Source organism: Vespula pensylvanica, chromosome 20 (genome assembly GCF_014466175.1).
Source record: "Vespula pensylvanica isolate Volc-1 chromosome 20, ASM1446617v1, whole genome shotgun sequence".
Lineage (NCBI taxonomy): Eukaryota > Metazoa > Arthropoda > Insecta > Hymenoptera > Vespidae > Vespula > Vespula pensylvanica.
In genome coordinates, this window is record NC_057704.1 from 3521913 (window position 1) to 3539090 (window position 17178).

Consider the following 17178-nt stretch of genomic DNA (forward strand, 5'->3'; position numbering starts at 1 on the left):
AGTTATTGTCACGTCGACACGATAGGAAGACGATCTTGACGTTGTCCTGAGTCATAACGGCGAGTTTTAGGGTATAAAGAGCGACTTTATAAATAATTAAGTTTTTCCAACTATGAAGCGATTAGATAAAAAAATACAATTTTGTAATTGTAATGATTACAAAATTTATGTATTTAACATGATTACGACTTTATATTCGATATTTTATTAACTGTATATTGCAATATTTTAATATTTTTGTTAAAAAGTTTGGTTATTCGAAGTATCTAATTATTATTATTATTATTATTATTATTTTATTTGCACCACAAAGAAACTGCATATTTTATAAAATTATTTTTTAATAGTTACGAATGATGGCGAAGTCGCAATCTATATTATTGCATTTGACTAACTTCTTTTTCATAATACCTAATTTTTTTTTACTATAATATACATCGAGTTGCTTTTAAGCATTGTCGGATCTAAACAAATTAACAATATAAAATATTCGACGTGTCGATCGAAAACCAACATATACGATAATGACACTACATAACGATGGTGTTCGATCAAGTTAAATGTCGTATTTCCATGAACGATATTGTAGACGAGCTAGGGCAAAAGTCTTGGATTAAATCTTCCCATGTGAAGTATTAAACCGGTGGGATTGTGACGTACGAAATATAAGAAGGGTCTGTCGAGTTTCAATCGCGATCTTTCCGATCTCATTATAACCTTCGCATTATCTGCATGTCGCTTTCTCCTTTTATCGGTCTTACCGAACATCGACTTCGAAGCATTTACTTCTAAGTAATCTAAGAGGTTGGACTGACCACGTATATCCAGAGCCATTCTATTCGAAGTTTCCTCATGTTGACGAGCTCTTTTTATTGGAGTCGCTGGATACGTTTCCATGTGATGTCTTCCATTTGTTGGATTCTCATCGCCGCACGTGCCGAACAAATTAATCTTAAAAAAAAAAAAAGAATAAAAAGAAAAAAGACATACACTTGAATCTGTACAAAATCTGTCTACGTAGGAATAAAGCAAAAACATTTAATGAGAATAAAATCTAAGAGAAAGACGGGTTAAATACAAAGAAGTAAAAACGCAAAAGAGTGGTCTAGTTAAAAGAACAAATAGATTCGATAGATGAAAAAGAAATTAATCCTAACCTGTAGTATGTCAGATAGATGTAAGTGATTTCCAATTCCATTGATACCCTTCAAATCAGCTTGTTCGGTGAACAGTCTATCGAATCCCATTCTTCTGAGAGCTGCTGTCGCATTAACGACCGATCTATGAGTAAATTTAGGTATTTGAAGTTCTAAACTATTCCTAGGAAGTAATACTTTCAAAAGCCTGTTCCAATTATTGTCACGCGAAGCACTTGCTATTAATCTTCGTTCAAGACGATCCAAAGTATCACCTGGGGCTATATGGCCTTGTTGTCCAGGCAATAAGAATACCGTTGTAACAAGATTTTCGACTTTACCAAGAGCAACCGCAGTAGCATCTAAACTAGGTTCGTAACCTGCAAGTATATTCGATCGCCAGACTATAGCTGGCACAGGTATCAATTTTCTCTGTCTGATAGCCGGTGACACGGCAAAATATAACTCGCCGTCTCTTCCGTCAGAACTAACGAAACTGGAGTTGCAATTAGTTTGGAAAACATTGGCTGATACAGCAGCCAAAGGAGATCGTAGAGGTACCGTGTTCGCCTTTATAAAGTCCTTGATCCTACCGCCCGTTTGTTTTCTAACCAGTAAGTTCGTCCGTCTCCGAACGATGTCACCAATGGTGGCAAAATTCACTTCGGCAACAAGACCTTCGTAAAACTGTTGGGCTTGTTCTTTGTAAAATGGCAACGTTTTTCTGACCCTCGCTCTATCGACGAAAAGTTCACGAACGAAGGCAGCGTTTGTGATCCCTTGTCCTCTCGTCAATCCCACCATATCGGTTACGTTTTGAAACACCAAATGTGGATTAAATGTGGCTACGTCGTCCAACTTAAGTAATTCGTTCATCTGATCGGAGGTGGTTCCTCGTGCTCCTAAAAATATCATGGCCAGTAGACTGACCATACCGAAAGGCGAAAGAACCAGGGATCTGTTTGTACTTAGGCCCTTATTAGCTGCCATCCAAAAATCGAAAGCTAAATTATTGCACATTTTCGAGAAGTTAACGATGTCGCTTTCAGTCTTCGTCACGGTAACATCCAAAGCGGTCACGCTTGCCGGAGAATCTAACGGTATATTTTCATTTGATTTTATTTCCGACGTTACAGCAGGTAAGCGTGTATCCGACGCGTGGGCGATATCCTGTATGATCTTTTGAGTCGTTGGATAGACGGTAGTTTTTTCGACGGACGATGATGCAACTACTTTATGAGGTATCAACAACCACTTTTCAGTTGTTTCCTTATCCTCCGAATAGCTTGCATTCATATTTTCATTGTAACTGATTTTCGAAGTCGATTGCGAACTCGATGAGTTCTCCGCTGCCATTGATACTGACGGTGTCAATAATTTCGACGAGGATACTTCTTCGATAACATCCGGAGATACAGAAATTGATTCGTTATTGTCTACTTGTACCTTCGTACTGTCATTTGTATTATCATCTATTATCTCTGAGGATGTTCCGTTCGTATCATTACCTTTTGTATCTGCGCTAACGTTAGCTGTTATTTGATCTATCATCCAATTTGATTCATTTATCGTTGCAACGTTCTCCATCGATTCTTCGATCGTTTTGTTTGTCTGGACGCGCAAATCCTGTGACGGTTCTATTGTAGTACCACTCGACGTTGATTCCGCATTCTCCGAAACCTTCGTTGTAATCATATTGTCCACGGATACGTTACTCGCATCGGCTGAAGATAAATCATTCGTAAAAGTGATATTCAATTTTACATAAGGAGTGGAATACCTTTGCGTATCTTCCTTTGAATCGGAATAACGAGATTCGTTTGCTTTCAACGATGCTTCCGATTCAATGCCGGTATGATTTTTTAGCTCATAATCATGGATATTCGAAAAAGTTTCCGTAACAGATTGTTCACCGGCAATCAAGGTCGTCATCTGTTCTTGAATTACCACAGGTACTGCATTTGGAGTTAATAAAGTGGTATTCGCTTTTGTTGTGACGTTCATGACCGTCTTGTCAGTTGCAGTTTCTTGTTCTGAAGGTAACAACGTCGTAATTGAATTTAACGATTCGATGAGATCGTTTTGATGTCGTACAAATGAAGGTTCCTTACTGTTTACGTCGGGATTCAAGTTCGAAGAAGTCTTACTGTTTGAATAGCTTTCGGTAGTTTGTACGTTATCTGTAATTATATCGCTAATTGGTGTTGTATACGATGTTTCCATCTGTGAGGTCATAATGGTGTTCTTAATTCCTGCATCAGTCGTCCTCATATCACTGCTTTTTATCGAATCAGTAGTCGTAACCAGTTCGTTAAATACAACCGATGTTGTCGTTATCGTATGTTGATTCGTAGAAGGTGAAGAAATATTTTTAACAAAGTCTTCAATGCGATTACCAATGAAATTTGTTTGATTGATTGGTAGAACAGGTAGCGAAATTGTATTTGTTATTAAAGTCTCCTTCGTGTCGTTCATTAACTTTTCTACTACGGATTCTGTTGTCGTACTCGTAACATAGACATTCGATTCGGTGGAAGTATCGCTTTTTAAATCATTGATAAAGGTAATCTTGGTAGCCGTAGTAGATTCAGGTATCATACTGGATAAAGTAGAAGGATCAACGGACGGACCATCGATCCGAACAAAAATGGTCTCCGTTGTATAAGTAGATGTTGATGTCGAATTCATCGTATTGCTCGCTACTGTAGGTTGTACAGTAGATATGTCATTTATTTTGGAAATTTCCATTTCGATCGAAGATTCTTTCTCGTTTGTTTCGATTGACTGTAACTTATTCGTCAAACTCTCAGGATTTTCATCGTACTTGTCTGTATCAACGTCGGACGTTGAACTATCAATAGGCTTCAAGTTTGTTTCATGATTCGAAGTAATATTCTTCGTAACGATTACGGCGACAGGAAGGTCTGTTGTTTCTGAAAAGCCAGCAGAATCTGTAATCGTACTAATGGATGTTCCTTCCGATGTATCGTCAGATGAATTTACTGATAATGAAACATTGAAGTAATCGTTGGGCTGTGCCGACGTTGATGTCGAAGAATCGATTCCTTCGGTCGCATTCATTGTCAAGTTGAATGATTGTGAAATGTTTAATCGTTCATCGTTTGTTGGCTTGTTCGATAATAACGTCGACGTTGAAATTATTGACAAAATGGGAGGAGTCGTTACTTCTGATACTTCAGAAATTGTCACGTTTCTATCGTCGAAAGATTGTGTAGTGATATTACCTTTAGATAAATGTTCGCTCGATTCCGTTTGTGCATGCGTAATAACAATTGGCGTGACCGTGTCGGTGATCGTATCTCCCGATAACGTCGTGACACTTTCAGATTGACCAATCTTCGTATTTGCTTCTACAGTCGATGTTTCCAATGACATTGTTTCCGTTACCTTTTTCGTTATATCGCTTTCAGTGGATGACAACACTTCGTTCGTTGCTAGGGCAAGCGAGTCGTTCACCGTTGATCCCACCAACATAGTCAAAATCGGTACATATTCCGTTACTCGGCTAATGCTCGACTCGTCAAAAGTCACGTTTTGTTCCAATTCGTCCCAAACCTTGACTGGAACTTTTTCGAACACCGTTGCATTATTCATCTTCTCCATTGGCGAGTGATCGATGTCAGAAAACTCGACAGTGGATTTTGTACTCAATGTTTGATACGTCGAATCGTCGATTGATGACGTCTCTAACTGATGGGTGAATGGTTTTTCTTCGGTAGTGATCATTGGCACTGGAATCATTGGTTTCTCAGTATATTTATCTGGAGATTTCGTTTCGCCATAACTAATAATCGTCGAAAAATTATTTTCATTAATAATCGATATTAATGGGAAGCTGCTGGTTGTTGAAATAACATCGTTGACCAATTGTTCAGGTGTTTCTGGATTAGTTAACATCGATGGTTTTAACGTGGACGATTGAGTTTCTCGATTCAACGAAGTTACCGATATCTCTTGCATAAGCGAATCGGGTTTCGTAATTTCCACGTAATTAGGTTCTTCCGATGTAGGATCAGCTTCGATATCGCTATTGGTCAGAATACCAGGTAAAATGCTACTCCATTCGGCGTTTGCGTATTCTGGAATAGTCGATAACGAGCCGGCCATGGTCGATGGTTTATCCAATGCACTTTTTAATACATTTTGCACTTTTTCAACTACATCCATCACCTACGAATCGAGAAAAATTAGGAGTGTCTATTTCAATATAACTGCCTTCGATGATCGTTTTAATGAAATTGTTAACTTGAATGATATTAGAACAAGACTTAATCTTTTTTTTTTTTTATATTATGTATCGTAATATTTCAAAAATCAAAAAATTAAATAACGAGACATTCTCACCTTCTTTTCTCCATTCAACAGATCACCAGATTTGTGAGGTTCATATATCTCCATCGCAACGTGCCCGCCGTTTCCACTTGCGATTAGAGTCTGTATCTCACGTAAACTCATTTGCTTCGTGATCATGTTCCCCTGATCGTTATACGTGTAGAATAGAAATTTGTCGGGTTTCAGCAGTTCTGCCGGCGAAGCTGGCAAATCGCGTCTTATTGGATTCTCATTTTCATTCTTTTTATAATCCACGTTTTTCGAAGCGTTACTAAAAATTTTACAAATATTTTAGTACTACGGATTGTTTCATATTTAAATTCTATTACAAACGATTAAATAATCATTATTCGATCATTAGCAGTAAAATTCAATGGAATTTCGTAAATCATTTTTCTGACCTACGCTGATCCCATAATTTTCCAGTGTCATCTAATCCACCGGCCGTGACCTTTGACAGTGGCGAAGCCTTGCACGACGAAAAAATGCTTGTCAAGAGGATGACAAGTACCGTTAAAGCCTGCCACCCTTGACGAGTACGTAAGTTTCGAGTAACCTACAAAAAAAGAAAAGAAAAAGAAAAGTGAAAAGAAAAAAGAAGCCTCATTCACGAGGCAAAGTTCGTAATGCGATTTTCGATGGATCGAATTTACTTCGAGATCATTTAAAAAAAAAACCGCGCAAATTTAATGTAGACGTTCGAGGATTCTATCCTGGAATTCTATCGTGGACAAGACATTTTATCATATACACGTAGAATTAATATATTTGTACGAAAACTTACAGACAATATATTGTTTACAATGATATATCAACAACAACAACTTACAACAATATATTGTTTTTAATTTTGTTACTAATACTTTGTACGAGAACTTACAGATATATCGATCGTATAACGACCGGCTTCTTTCTCGATGAAAAACATGATGTGCTTTGTGAATTTCAAGAAATTAATGTTAACTCCGTGCGATTCAATTTTATGAATGATCCTTTTTATTGTTATTTCTGGCGAAATATAAACAATGTTATTCTCATCGAAATAACGCAAAAGAAATGTTATGTAGCCTCATCGTTCCTACGAATTCTGATTTTTTGTTTTTTCCCTTGGCTATTCGTTTTTCGTCTTTTCTTTCTCGCACACACGCGATTTCAACAGACTTTCTCTTTCTCTCTCTCTCTCTCTCTCTCTCTCTCTCTCTCTCTCTCTCTCTCTCTCTTTCTCTCTCGTGTTATTCTCTTCTTTTTATCCCTCTGTCTCTAACTCTCTCGTTCTTACTGTCCTTCTATTCTTTCTTTCTTTCTTTCTTTCTTTCTTTCTTTTCTTTTCTTCTCTTCTCTTCTGTTCTCTTTTTGCTTCCCTCCCACCACTCTTTCTTTCTTCAAATTATCCTCTCCGGTTACGTTATATACGGCCGTGTATCCTAATCCTTTCGAACGACTTTCCACGACGCCCGTGAGCCCTCCTAAGGAACTGCAACCGAGACGAACGATCTTGCGGTTGACCTTGCCGCAACGACTAAGGATAGTGACCTTACCGAAGACGCTTATATTCCTGCTACTACTCGTCCTCTTCTCCTGTTTCTCTCCTCCTTCTTACCCCTCCTTTTCCTACTATCTACCATGACTGCTCTCCTCTTTCTCTCTTTCAGTTTTTCCCCTACCTTCGAAGTCGTCTCGCTTCTCTCCTCCTGTTCGTTCCTTCGACTCCTTCCTTTTCTTTCTCTCCTCTCCTTTTGAACATGACTTCGAAGAAGATCGACGGTATATGATTTGTATGCTTTTTCTTTTTCCTCTCTCTCTCTCTCTCTCTCTCTCTCTCTCTCTCTCTCTCTCTCCCTCTCTTCCTCCTTTTCTTTTCATTTCTTCTTTGCCTCTCATTTTCTTTTTTTTTCTTTTTTTTCGCTCTTATTTCTATGCCCTATGGTATTCCATACGTTTCTTTTTACTTTTCGAACGATTTGAGCGATTTGAAACACGTCGAATGACGATTTTCTTTTCGTTCCTTCGAATCGATTCGAGCGTGTCAGGTAGTAGATCTCTCTCTCTCTCTCTCTCTCCCTCTCTCTCTCTCTCTCTCTTTCTTTCCCCTCTCCTTTCTTTCCTGATAGTAGCAAGTTCTCCATTTAATCGCACAAAGTCACAATCCCGGATGAAAGGATTTTTTAGGATTGTATAGCGCTATCTTAAGCTAAATATACGAGAGCTAATAATAAACAAGAAAGCTAAATATATATATATATATACATACAGTCTTATAATTAGAAAGGATTATTAAAATTTATTATATTGGCCGAGATATGTATCTATCTATGATCAAATTCGCAGAGTATAAAAGGACAGATACGCTAAGATATATTTTTGAAATGTGTTCGTGCTATATTCCTTTATATATTGAGAGCGCGTATTCTATCGGTGCACGGGTTTTAAGACGGCGTGCGTCGTAATCCAGGCCGATGATTATACCAACGATTAACGGTACACATTGGCTGACCGGTTGCGAGTCACTTGACTTCGAGACTACGATCGTAGCTAACATTCCAAATTCGTGACCACCACACTGTCGATAGTAAGCTGGGACGCTCATATTGCACATAGACCGAATCTGTTAGTTCAACCACACGTTTGAGGATTTTCATTTATTTGCTTTACGTATCGTACGCTGGTCTCAGTTTGTATCCCGTCGTTAAAAAAGAGAGAGAGAGAGAGAGAAATGCCTCTTTTTTTCCCGCGATACACGAAGAAAGGTATTTTTTTATATTGTTTTTTTTTAATGTTTAAACGTGATGTATCATGCAATAAATCGGAATTTTTTCACTAGACCGATCAAAATTTTTTTTTTTTCTGTTATATTATAGTTCTAGCAAATTTTTGGTCAATTCTTTTTTTACTAGCCCTCCTGCCCCAAGTTTTCAAGGTCATCCTATTCTTTTATACATAAACTTTATAATCTTCTTTTTATAGCAATCTTTTAACGTATATTAAAACGAATTCGACATATATCGTTGCAAGTATATATATTTCTTTCATCTGGAATTATAAGAATTATCCTAATTGAAAGAATTTTATGTAATCTTATTAACGTAGAATATCGCATGCTACGTTGTTGTACACTCTTCAGAGTTGTTGATACATCGATATTTAGTTGTTATTCATTTGATCTTTCGCAATAATGTTTGTAAACATTTCTTTCTGTACGTTTAAACTACATCTAATAATATCGGAAGAAATGTTTCTCTGTTAGACTTGTTTTTACAATATATATTTAAAAAAATATTTATGATAAAGCTCCAATAATGCTGGAGAATTGTAGATGCATGCTTTAGTTGTCGATGTAGATGCCGTAGAAAAAGTTAAGCAGTCATTTATTTCATTTATTTACCGTTTACATAAGTTTATTGCAACTGATGGAACACAATTTTTGACATTGTTTTAATTAAGGTAAAGAACATTTTTTAATGTTTCTTCGGTTCAGATGGAAAAAAAATATATGTATACATATTTGTATTTAAGATACTTGTCGAATTTGTCTCAGTATTTGCTAAAATATAAGTGTAAACAAATATTATAGATTTATCTGTAAGAAAATATGGATTATCTTGAAAATTTCGGAAAGAAAGAGTTGACAAAAAAGAAATTTACTATAATCATATTTAAGTTCTCTTTGATCGATGTCAAATCATATCGGATAAATCAGCTGATGCTCGTTTTTTTTCAGATAGATCGTAATTGGAACATAAATATATAATTCGTAAATATTTCAATCTAATTGAGGGATTTTGCTTCTTGGTGATAACAATAACAATTAATATGGATAATCAATATCATGAATTGATTTTGAGAACTATTACTCAGGATTTGCATCTGGTTGGGAAAGGAATATTCAATTTTCTTCAGATAGGAATTATATTTCGAATATAGTAAAATATATGTATTTTAATAAATTATTCTTATACAGGCTGTCTCGAAATCACAAAATGAAACCAGATCATCGAAGATTTCAATATCGATGAAAAATGTGAAACAAGTTCAGAACGATAATTATTTTAATGAAGGAAAAGCTTTGAACATCCTTACAGACCAGGACGAGGACGATGAACTAGATGTCAAAGTCGAAAAAGATTTCAATGACCTATTTTGGAGGGAAAGTTTTTTTATCAATGGAAGTAATTACAACGGTACCTGGGGCGCAGTCGGCATGGCAGGAATTGGAAAATACATTTTACCGAATGGTTAATAAATAAATAAATTTATATTCTTTTTATTTTCCCTTTTTTTAAATAATATTTAGTTTCTCCTGTCAGTATTCATAAATCTGTGGTATTTATCAAGCAAAACGATATCTATAATAAAATATGTAGTATCCTTTCTAAGCAACGGAAATGGGATATTTTCAAACTTTGAAATCAATCTAAATTTCATTAATAATTTTGCGTTATAAATCTTATAAATGTATAAAAAAGAAAAGAAAAAATTATACAGCAACCGTCTTTGAGGGTGAATTTCGTGATGACAAATTTCACGGAAACGGAACCATGTCCTGGCCGTGCGGACAAAGCATAGATGGAGTCTGGATATCTGGCAAGCTGAAAAGTAAGCGGTACAGGTTCAAGGATGATTTAATATTCGTCGAAGATGGCTGGGAATATTGTCAATTTCCTGACAGACGGTTAGCGTAACATGTTTCTATAGTTTACGCTGATATTATCGTTAGAATTTCGAATTTTTCTCGTGCAGATTCTACGCTTGCGTCACGACTGGCTTGAGACCTGCACGGATAACGCTAAAAACGAATTGTCAACCGGCTAAAACAATTCCTCTCTTTTGCTACGATGTGGGTAACGGTATATACTATCCGAATACTCGTTGTATCATGTCGTATGATTCAACAAAGGTACAAATATCATCGGTCATTTTCTTATTTCTTTATTGAATCAACAAACGAACAACTTTTCTATGTAAATTCCTTCTTTCCCGTTTATTCAAAATCTGTTAAATGTATGGAACATGGAAAAGATAATCGAAATACCAACTAAATCGAGAATCGAGTGGATTATAGGCAATTGTCGGAAAGGCTATGACAAACCTACACACTATCAGCCATGGCTAAATGAGAATTGGTCGAAAAAAACGAGAGAAGAGTTAAATATAGAATATTGTTTACCCTTATCAACCGATTCACCGCAAGGATGGTGGAAAAGGTATAATCGTAATTATTTCTTTATATTAAACTAAGATTTCACCATTAGCACACCGTCTTTAATATATTAGAAATGTAGTAAAAAATCGAGTATATATTACCTTGTTTATAAAATCGTACTAAAGCTTTGTATATGTGTATATATATATATATATAATCATTCTCGAATTATTCTCGATACAAACAAGATTGTCGACTTTCGAGCAAGACACCAACATATATCAGAAAGATGACGAGTTCCTTTGCAAACATTGTTATCTGAACCGAAGAGAGAAAAAAACATGTGAAAGTAGCGAAAAAACAAATTGCTGCAATTAAAATCTTTCGTTATGTTTTGTTTTTACAATATATAGCTATATACGTAAGAAAAAAAAATACATATGGAAAAAAACAATAAATATCCAATGATACGATCATCTTGCGTTTTCTAATGTTTCGTAAACAATCTTTGCGGACATCTTGATAGATATCGACGGAAAAGAAACGTAAGAATAGCTGCAGAAGAAAGCGTTATACGAAACGATACAATCGTTTTTATTTCGTCATAATTAAAAAATAAAGTAGCGATATAATTAGAAAAAATGGTAAGTCGTTTGTGAAACAATTTATCAACGATTGACAGCTTATCAGTTAGTGATCTGCTAATGTCTGCATTGCTCATTACGACTGATTCGAGTTTACTTAAAATTGATCGATAGCGTGAGTGTCTATCAGTGCACGTAGGACAAGGCGGAGTTCAAATAGGTAACGCCTGTTGGGAATTATACTGTTTGGAACATGGAATTCAACCCGATGGGCAAATGCCCTCGGATAAAACAGTTGGAGGAGGGGATGACAGTTTCAATACGTTTTTTAGCGAGACAGGTGCGGGAAAACACGTTCCAAGAGCTGTTTTTATGGACTTAGAACCTACTGTAGTAGGTACGATCATTATCAACCCCTTTTTATGTATTCCGATTTTCATGATTTTGCAATTACCTTAAACGTTACTCTTCTACGAGATATTTTTTATATTTTAGACGAAGTACGTACAGGAACTTACAGGCAACTCTTTCATCCGGAACAACTGATCACAGGGAAAGAGGACGCAGCAAATAATTATGCGAGAGGTCATTACACCGTAGGCAAGGAAATTGTGGATTTGGTATTAGATCGATTACGCAAATTAGCCGATCAATGTACGGGACTCCAAGGCTTTCTTATTTTCCACGCTTTTGGCGGTGGTACCGGATCTGGATTTACCAGCCTTTTGATGGAACGATTATCCGTTGATTACGGGAAAAAATCCAAACTTGAATTTGCTATCTATCCGTCGCCCCAGATATGCACGGCGATAGTTGAGCCATACAATTCCTTACTAACTACTCATACGACTCTCGAGCATTCGGACGCCGCTTTTATGGTAGACAATGAAGCGATTTACGATATCTGCCGGCGTAATCTCGACATAGAGAGGCCGACTTATACGAATCTGAACCGTTTGATCGGTCAGATCGTCTCTTCCATTACCGCGTCTCTGCGCTTCGACGGTGCTCTGAACGTTGACCTTACTGAATTTCAAACGAACTTGGTACCTTATCCGCGAATTCATTTTCCACTTGCCACTTATGCACCGGTTATCTCGGCCGAAAAAGCATATCATGAACAATTAACGGTGGCAGAATTGACCAACGCCTGCTTCGAGCCGGCCAACCAAATGGTAAAGTGCGATCCACGACATGGTAAATACATGGCTTGCTGCATGTTATACAGAGGTGACGTTGTACCGAAAGATGTTAATGCCTCGATTGCTACTATCAAAACCAAACGTACCATACAATTCGTTGATTGGTGTCCAACTGGATTTAAGGTACGCGCAAGTGCAATAGATTCCACGAACTTTACCAATTTTGTTATTTCAATTCTATTCGTCAATTCGCTAACTCGTTGATTAGAATCGCAAGTTGTCATTTTTAGGTCGGAATAAATTATCAGCCACCTACGGTTGTACCGGGCGGCGATCTCGCTAAAGTTCAACGCGCGATCTGCATGTTGGCCAATACGACCGCCATCGCCGAGGCATGGAGCAGGCTCAATCATAAATTCGACGTTATGTACTCGAAGCGTGCCTTTGTACATTGGTACGTAGGAGAGGGTATGGAGGAAGGTGAGTTTTCAGAAGCACGAGAAGATTTAGCGGCATTGGAGAAGGACTATGAAGAAGTTGGTTTGGATTCGGTTGAGGGAGAGGGCGAAGGAGGAGAGGAATATTAATTTGTCATTAGTCTAGAAAACTCTCGCTTAATGCTAAAGAATTTTGTATTAAATTAAATAATGTTACTCTTTGATATTATTCTGGTCGTAATAAAAGCACTAAGAAATTAGTTCAATTAGAAGATTACGCGCGTAACTTAATATTTGTGTTGTACCAACGAAACATTGGTATATTTTTACACAAACGCAAAGAACTTCCGTCGAAGTTTAACGAATTGATCATTCGTATTATTTCTTTATGATGATCTTTTTATGTTCGATGACAGTACGAGGTCCATCCGCATTTTGTTGCACTTTAAATACTACCAATATCTTTTTTGGTATACATTCATTGATATTACAAGTTATTATGTCCAAAATAAAGCGTAAATCATTACATTCAGAACCATCAGGAATTTGAATCGATGTTGGTGTTGTAAGCGAGCCGCTCAGAGATTTGGCCATCCAAGTATCTTTCGGTAACGATAGTGACCATTTTTGAGGTGCTTCAGAATTCAGCTTTAAATCACCTTCAAATATAATTTCAAATGTGATTGTAAGCTTTCCCCCATTTGCATTAATGAGCGTGTCAAAAGTATACTCCTCGTTAACATTATCATCATCTTGGACTAGGAGAACAAAGGAAATCTGAAGAATTACGAATAAACATTAAATTATGAATAAGAATTACGATTAATCTTGATTGGTTTGTTAGTAATTTTATACTCACGGACGAAATGGTTTCACTCTTTAAATCGATCTTTTTAACGGAATGATTATTCGTATCCGCCACATATAAAATCTCCCCACTGCTATTTATTGCAAGTCCACTTGGTTCATCGAACTAGAAGACCATATTTTCGATTAAACATGTTCCTGTGCAAAAAAATTAGTAACATATAATAGATCTATTATCTCTTACAGAGAACATATCACTTGGTTTGCCAGCACCATACAATGTTTTACAATTTCCAGCAAGATCTACTTTTTTAATTTTGTGATTATAAGTGTCTGCTATATAAATGTTTTGTTGAACTGAATTCCATGCTATTCCTAAAGGATGTTGAAGTTTTGCAGTATGATGAGTGCCATCGATATCTCCAAAGTCATGTAAGTTCTAAGAAAAGATTCACATGGTTTCTATTAAGAATTACTTGTTAAAAAATATAGTCGCTATATCGTATCATATAATTAACCTGTGGATTCTTATCAGCACCGCACAATGTAGAAACTTTCCCATTTTCTAAGTGAACCTGCCTGATACTACTACTTTCGCTATCAGCAAAAAATGCAATATTATACTCTTGAGCAATTGTGAGACCAGATGGTTGAGCCAACGATGCTGCATGAGGATACGAATTATTACGATTCCCTTCTCGACCGTTTCCAACAATAGCAACGCATGTACCAGCTTTGTACAATCTGTTAAATAAAATAAGGACGGCAATTGAATGAAATCAATATTTCATTCTAAAAATAAAATGCTACATTTATTTTACTTATTTTTCCACCAAATAGTATCTTCTAAAAAAAGTGCCCAAATTTGATGTGTGCCTGCAATTGCAATCAGTAAAATCGGCACAGTAGTTTTGCCGTTATTATGATGATATATTGTCACATCCCAAGGAGAAGAAAGTGTTTGATCTCTACCAAATTTTCCTCCTTTATAATCATGACCTTGTTTTCCTGTGCCTGCCACAGTAGTTACAGTTTGTTTTCCCAAATCAATCTAAAACAGATGTGTTATAATTATAATAAGAGGAATCATAGAAAATTTCTAAATTTACATAAGTTTGATGTATACTTAAAAGAAATTCGTATTAAAATTACCCTTCTAATAGCATGATTTTCATTGTCAGCAACATATATCATTTCATTGAGTATGCAAGTACCTTGAGGTGCATTAAACTTGGTTTCCTTAAAATTACCATCTTTATAGCCTGGATCATATCCACCTATAACATGCTCTACATTTCCATGAATATCTGTTACTAAAATTCTATTGTTGCCAGTATCTGATATAATTAATTTTTCTCCCATTTCAGAAGAATAAATTTCTATTTTGCCAGGAAATCGTAAAAGATCAGTTGAAGTTGATAACAAGTGTATAGCTGGTGCTATAGGAAGAGCATGGTTAGATATTTCATTTGTTGATGTAAAATAATCAAGTGCAACTTTTGTGTATAAAAATAGTTCTTCTCTATGACCTTCACCTAGTATAATTACTAATGGTTGCCCTCTTGGACCTAAAATTTTCATTAATTCTAACATATTGCGCGAGTGAAAAATCTTCGTTTCAAAATTTGATCAAGTATTTATGCATACCTAACATTACCATTGTTGGCCAGCAAATTATTCCAATATCTTGCCACATTGAAAGTGTCGCATCATTAACAACAGGATGTATTATATTATACCTTTGCACAGCTGACCTTATTTTTGTTGAATCACGCTCGTTAGAAAATTTTGCACTGTGAACACCGATCTAAAGGAACAAGACTAAACATACTTTCATGTTCTTACAATGTGCACAATTCGTAAAATATATTATTAAGATATCCTTTTTTAAGAAATAAAATGTAAAAAAGTAAAATTTTTATATAAATATAAAAATGTTTATATTTGATACTTTAAAATACACTAACCACAACTAAACCAGACTCTATAGAGAATTCCTTTTCTAATGCTTCCAAATCGGGCAGAATATGCATACAGTTGATACAGCAGTAAGTAAAAAAGTCTAATATAATTATTTTCCCATGGAGGTGTTTCTTCATGGAGAGATTCTCGGAGACATTGAACCATTCCAAGCCTAACATTTAAAGAAATTACTTCACTGTATGCACACATAATTATACGTGACCAAATTTAAAAGTAATAGACAGAAGCAATTGTATTAAAATGTTTTAAATAGCATCCACAATCGAATAAAGAGGTTTTTATTATACAAAAAATATATCACAGTAGTGCATTTTAACAATAAACGAAGTTAGTATTTGAAGATGAAGATGACTGTACGATCAGCAAGGCCTTCAACTGTCATTAGTAGGTAAACCATAATCTTTATGTAAACTCTTAACTGTGATATTATTTATTTGAGCCACAGCATCAAATACAACTTGGGTTGCATCCTTCACATCATTATATTCATGCAAAAGATTTGTAGTTTGCTTCATAGATGGATATTTTTCTCTTGAAGTTTTCAAGTTGGTAAATTCTGTGTCCAATTTCTTCTTAAGATGAAGAAGTTTGAAGAATTGTTGTTTCTTTTCATCTTCTAATGGAATTTGGTTTAATTCCAACTGCTTTTTGTTTGGCACTATCATCGATGCTTCCTTTTCTGCATTTTCCTTATATCCACCCAAAGTATCGTCAATGAATGAGGAAGACATTTTGACAGAAGAATCAATGTGTTCAGACCTATGGTTCAATCGATAAAAGGCCATGCTTTGTTTATGATATATACTCAATCTCAATGTGTACATAATATTGAATAAAAGAGAAGACAATCACGAGGTTACCGATATAGTTTCGATTGTTAGTTTTAGATATAAAAGAAGATAGCATATTAAGGTCTACAATATTGTACTCTAGAGTTATTTACAAATTATTTGTAAACCATTTATTTTTTTTTTGCAGTTTGATCATAAGAAGTTCAGACAATAAAAAAGAAAAATTTAAGTAATATCGATCAATTAATATATTCATTGTGTAGGTATTACAACACAAAAAGTTTACATTATAGTATCAGGTTAGTAAGCATGTCATAAGCACGTTAATAAGCAAAACAAAATATAATAGCGAAAACCTTTTGTCTTTCTGTCACACTTTGATTTATCGTAACATATCAAACTATTATCAAACTAATTTCAAATAATTATTTTAAATTTAAGAACAATACGAAGAATTTTATAAAAGATAAGGTAACCTTTTGGGAAATCCTTTACACAAGCGTCAGTATTAGCAAATGTTTTTATATGGCGTAGAACTAGTTTTTGTTTTTCCGTTTGATCGATAATAATTTGAAGATCATGTCGAATTTGTTCGCAAGCATCCGTTAATATTTTCACTGTATCCGAAACACTCATTTTTTTATTCACTTGTCCACACATGAACGAAATAGCGAATTAAAAAAAAAAAGGAACTTCGAAACGGTGAATCAGTGTTTCAATAAAAAAAAAGTATACTCCAATATATGTTCATTTTAGTTCCAGTTTGTAGTGGGAAGCGTAGGAATATCGTAGCAAAGCAGATCCA

General features: G+C 35.5%; 5 protein-coding genes across 6 annotated transcripts; 2 read left to right on the top strand and 3 right to left on the bottom strand.

Annotated features, from left to right (window-relative positions):
- Positions 1-278: 278 nt before the first annotated feature.
- On the bottom strand, positions 279-6677 carry LOC122636112 (serine-rich adhesin for platelets). Of its 2 annotated transcripts, XR_006328872.1 has the most exons (6): positions 6370-6677; positions 5891-6045; positions 5502-5760; positions 1412-5327; positions 1158-1281; positions 810-951 (listed from the first exon to the last, which is right to left on the bottom strand). XR_006328872.1 is itself a non-coding variant. In XM_043827029.1 (5 exons), exons 1-5 carry the CDS (start codon positions 6415-6417, stop codon positions 595-597), a joined length of 4989 nt encoding a protein of 1662 aa, XP_043682964.1. In that variant the 5' UTR covers positions 6418-6675; the 3' UTR covers positions 279-594. The 2 variants fall into 2 exon arrangements, 1 of the variants encoding a protein (XP_043682964.1); XM_043827029.1 differs by having other exon boundaries at positions 279-951; positions 1158-5327; positions 6370-6675.
- A 1781-nt stretch (positions 6678-8458) lies between these two features.
- Positions 8459-11007, top strand: LOC122636188 (MORN repeat-containing protein 5-like). Its single transcript, XM_043827163.1, has 7 exons — positions 8459-8930; positions 9212-9356; positions 9448-9721; positions 9972-10158; positions 10227-10383; positions 10506-10690; positions 10878-11007. The coding sequence occupies exons 2-7, from the start codon at positions 9300-9302 to the stop codon at positions 11005-11007; spliced, it is 990 nt and encodes a 329-aa protein (XP_043683098.1). The 5' UTR covers positions 8459-8930; positions 9212-9299.
- An 86-nt stretch (positions 11008-11093) lies between these two features.
- On the top strand, positions 11094-13052 carry LOC122636115 (tubulin alpha-1 chain-like). The gene is made up of 4 exons (XM_043827036.1): positions 11094-11273; positions 11388-11610; positions 11709-12538; positions 12646-13052. The coding sequence occupies exons 1-4, from the start codon at positions 11271-11273 to the stop codon at positions 12940-12942; spliced, it is 1353 nt and encodes a 450-aa protein (XP_043682971.1). The 5' UTR covers positions 11094-11270; the 3' UTR covers positions 12943-13052.
- On the bottom strand, positions 12970-17178 carry LOC122636114 (NHL repeat-containing protein 2). Its single transcript, XM_043827035.1, has 9 exons — positions 16850-17178; positions 15567-15733; positions 15247-15406; positions 14752-15167; positions 14421-14650; positions 14118-14343; positions 13844-14038; positions 13652-13765; positions 12970-13569 (listed from the first exon to the last, which is right to left on the bottom strand). The coding sequence occupies exons 1-9, from the start codon at positions 17031-17033 to the stop codon at positions 13171-13173; spliced, it is 2091 nt and encodes a 696-aa protein (XP_043682970.1). The 5' UTR covers positions 17034-17178; the 3' UTR covers positions 12970-13170.
- Positions 15840-16986, bottom strand: LOC122636116 (DNA repair protein SWI5 homolog). The gene is made up of 2 exons (XM_043827037.1): positions 16850-16986; positions 15840-16341 (listed from the first exon to the last, which is right to left on the bottom strand). Exon 2 carries the CDS (start codon positions 16311-16313, stop codon positions 15954-15956), a length of 360 nt encoding a protein of 119 aa, XP_043682972.1. The 5' UTR covers positions 16314-16341; positions 16850-16986; the 3' UTR covers positions 15840-15953.

What these genes read in the sequence shown, in the direction of transcription:
- LOC122636112 (XM_043827029.1), bottom strand. Translation starts at nt 6,417, where the DNA reads ATGTTTTTCATCGAGAAAGAAGCCGGTCGTTATACGATCGATATATCT. An exon ending in GTTATACGATCGATATATCT is followed by an intron (nt 6,046 to 6,369) that starts GTAAGTTCTCGT and finishes CTTTTTTTGTAG; the next exon opens with GTTACTCGAAACTTACGTAC. An exon ending in AAATTATGGGATCAGCGTAG is followed by an intron (nt 5,761 to 5,890) that starts GTCAGAAAAATG and finishes TAAAATTTTTAG; the next exon opens with TAACGCTTCGAAAAACGTGG.
- LOC122636188 (XM_043827163.1), top strand. Translation starts at nt 9,300, where the DNA reads ATGGATAATCAATATCATGAATTGATTTTGAGAACTATTACTCAGGAT. An exon ending in TGTCGTATGATTCAACAAAG is followed by an intron (nt 10,384 to 10,505) that starts GTACAAATATCA and finishes AACATGGAAAAG; the next exon opens with ATAATCGAAATACCAACTAA. An exon ending in CCGCAAGGATGGTGGAAAAG is followed by an intron (nt 10,691 to 10,877) that starts GTATAATCGTAA and finishes GATACAAACAAG; the next exon opens with ATTGTCGACTTTCGAGCAAG.
- LOC122636115 (XM_043827036.1), top strand. An exon ending in CTTAGAACCTACTGTAGTAG is followed by an intron (nt 11,611 to 11,708) that starts GTACGATCATTA and finishes TTTATATTTTAG; the next exon opens with ACGAAGTACGTACAGGAACT. An exon ending in GGTGTCCAACTGGATTTAAG is followed by an intron (nt 12,539 to 12,645) that starts GTACGCGCAAGT and finishes TGTCATTTTTAG; the next exon opens with GTCGGAATAAATTATCAGCC.
- LOC122636116 (XM_043827037.1), bottom strand. Translation starts at nt 16,313, where the DNA reads ATGTCTTCCTCATTCATTGACGATACTTTGGGTGGATATAAGGAAAAT.
- LOC122636114 (XM_043827035.1), bottom strand. Translation starts at nt 17,033, where the DNA reads ATGTGTGGACAAGTGAATAAAAAAATGAGTGTTTCGGATACAGTGAAA. An exon ending in ACTATTTGGTGGAAAAATAA is followed by an intron (nt 14,344 to 14,420) that starts GTAAAATAAATG and finishes TTTATTTAACAG; the next exon opens with ATTGTACAAAGCTGGTACAT. An exon ending in AACCAAGTGATATGTTCTCT is followed by an intron (nt 13,766 to 13,843) that starts GTAAGAGATAAT and finishes ATGGTCTTCTAG; the next exon opens with TTCGATGAACCAAGTGGACT.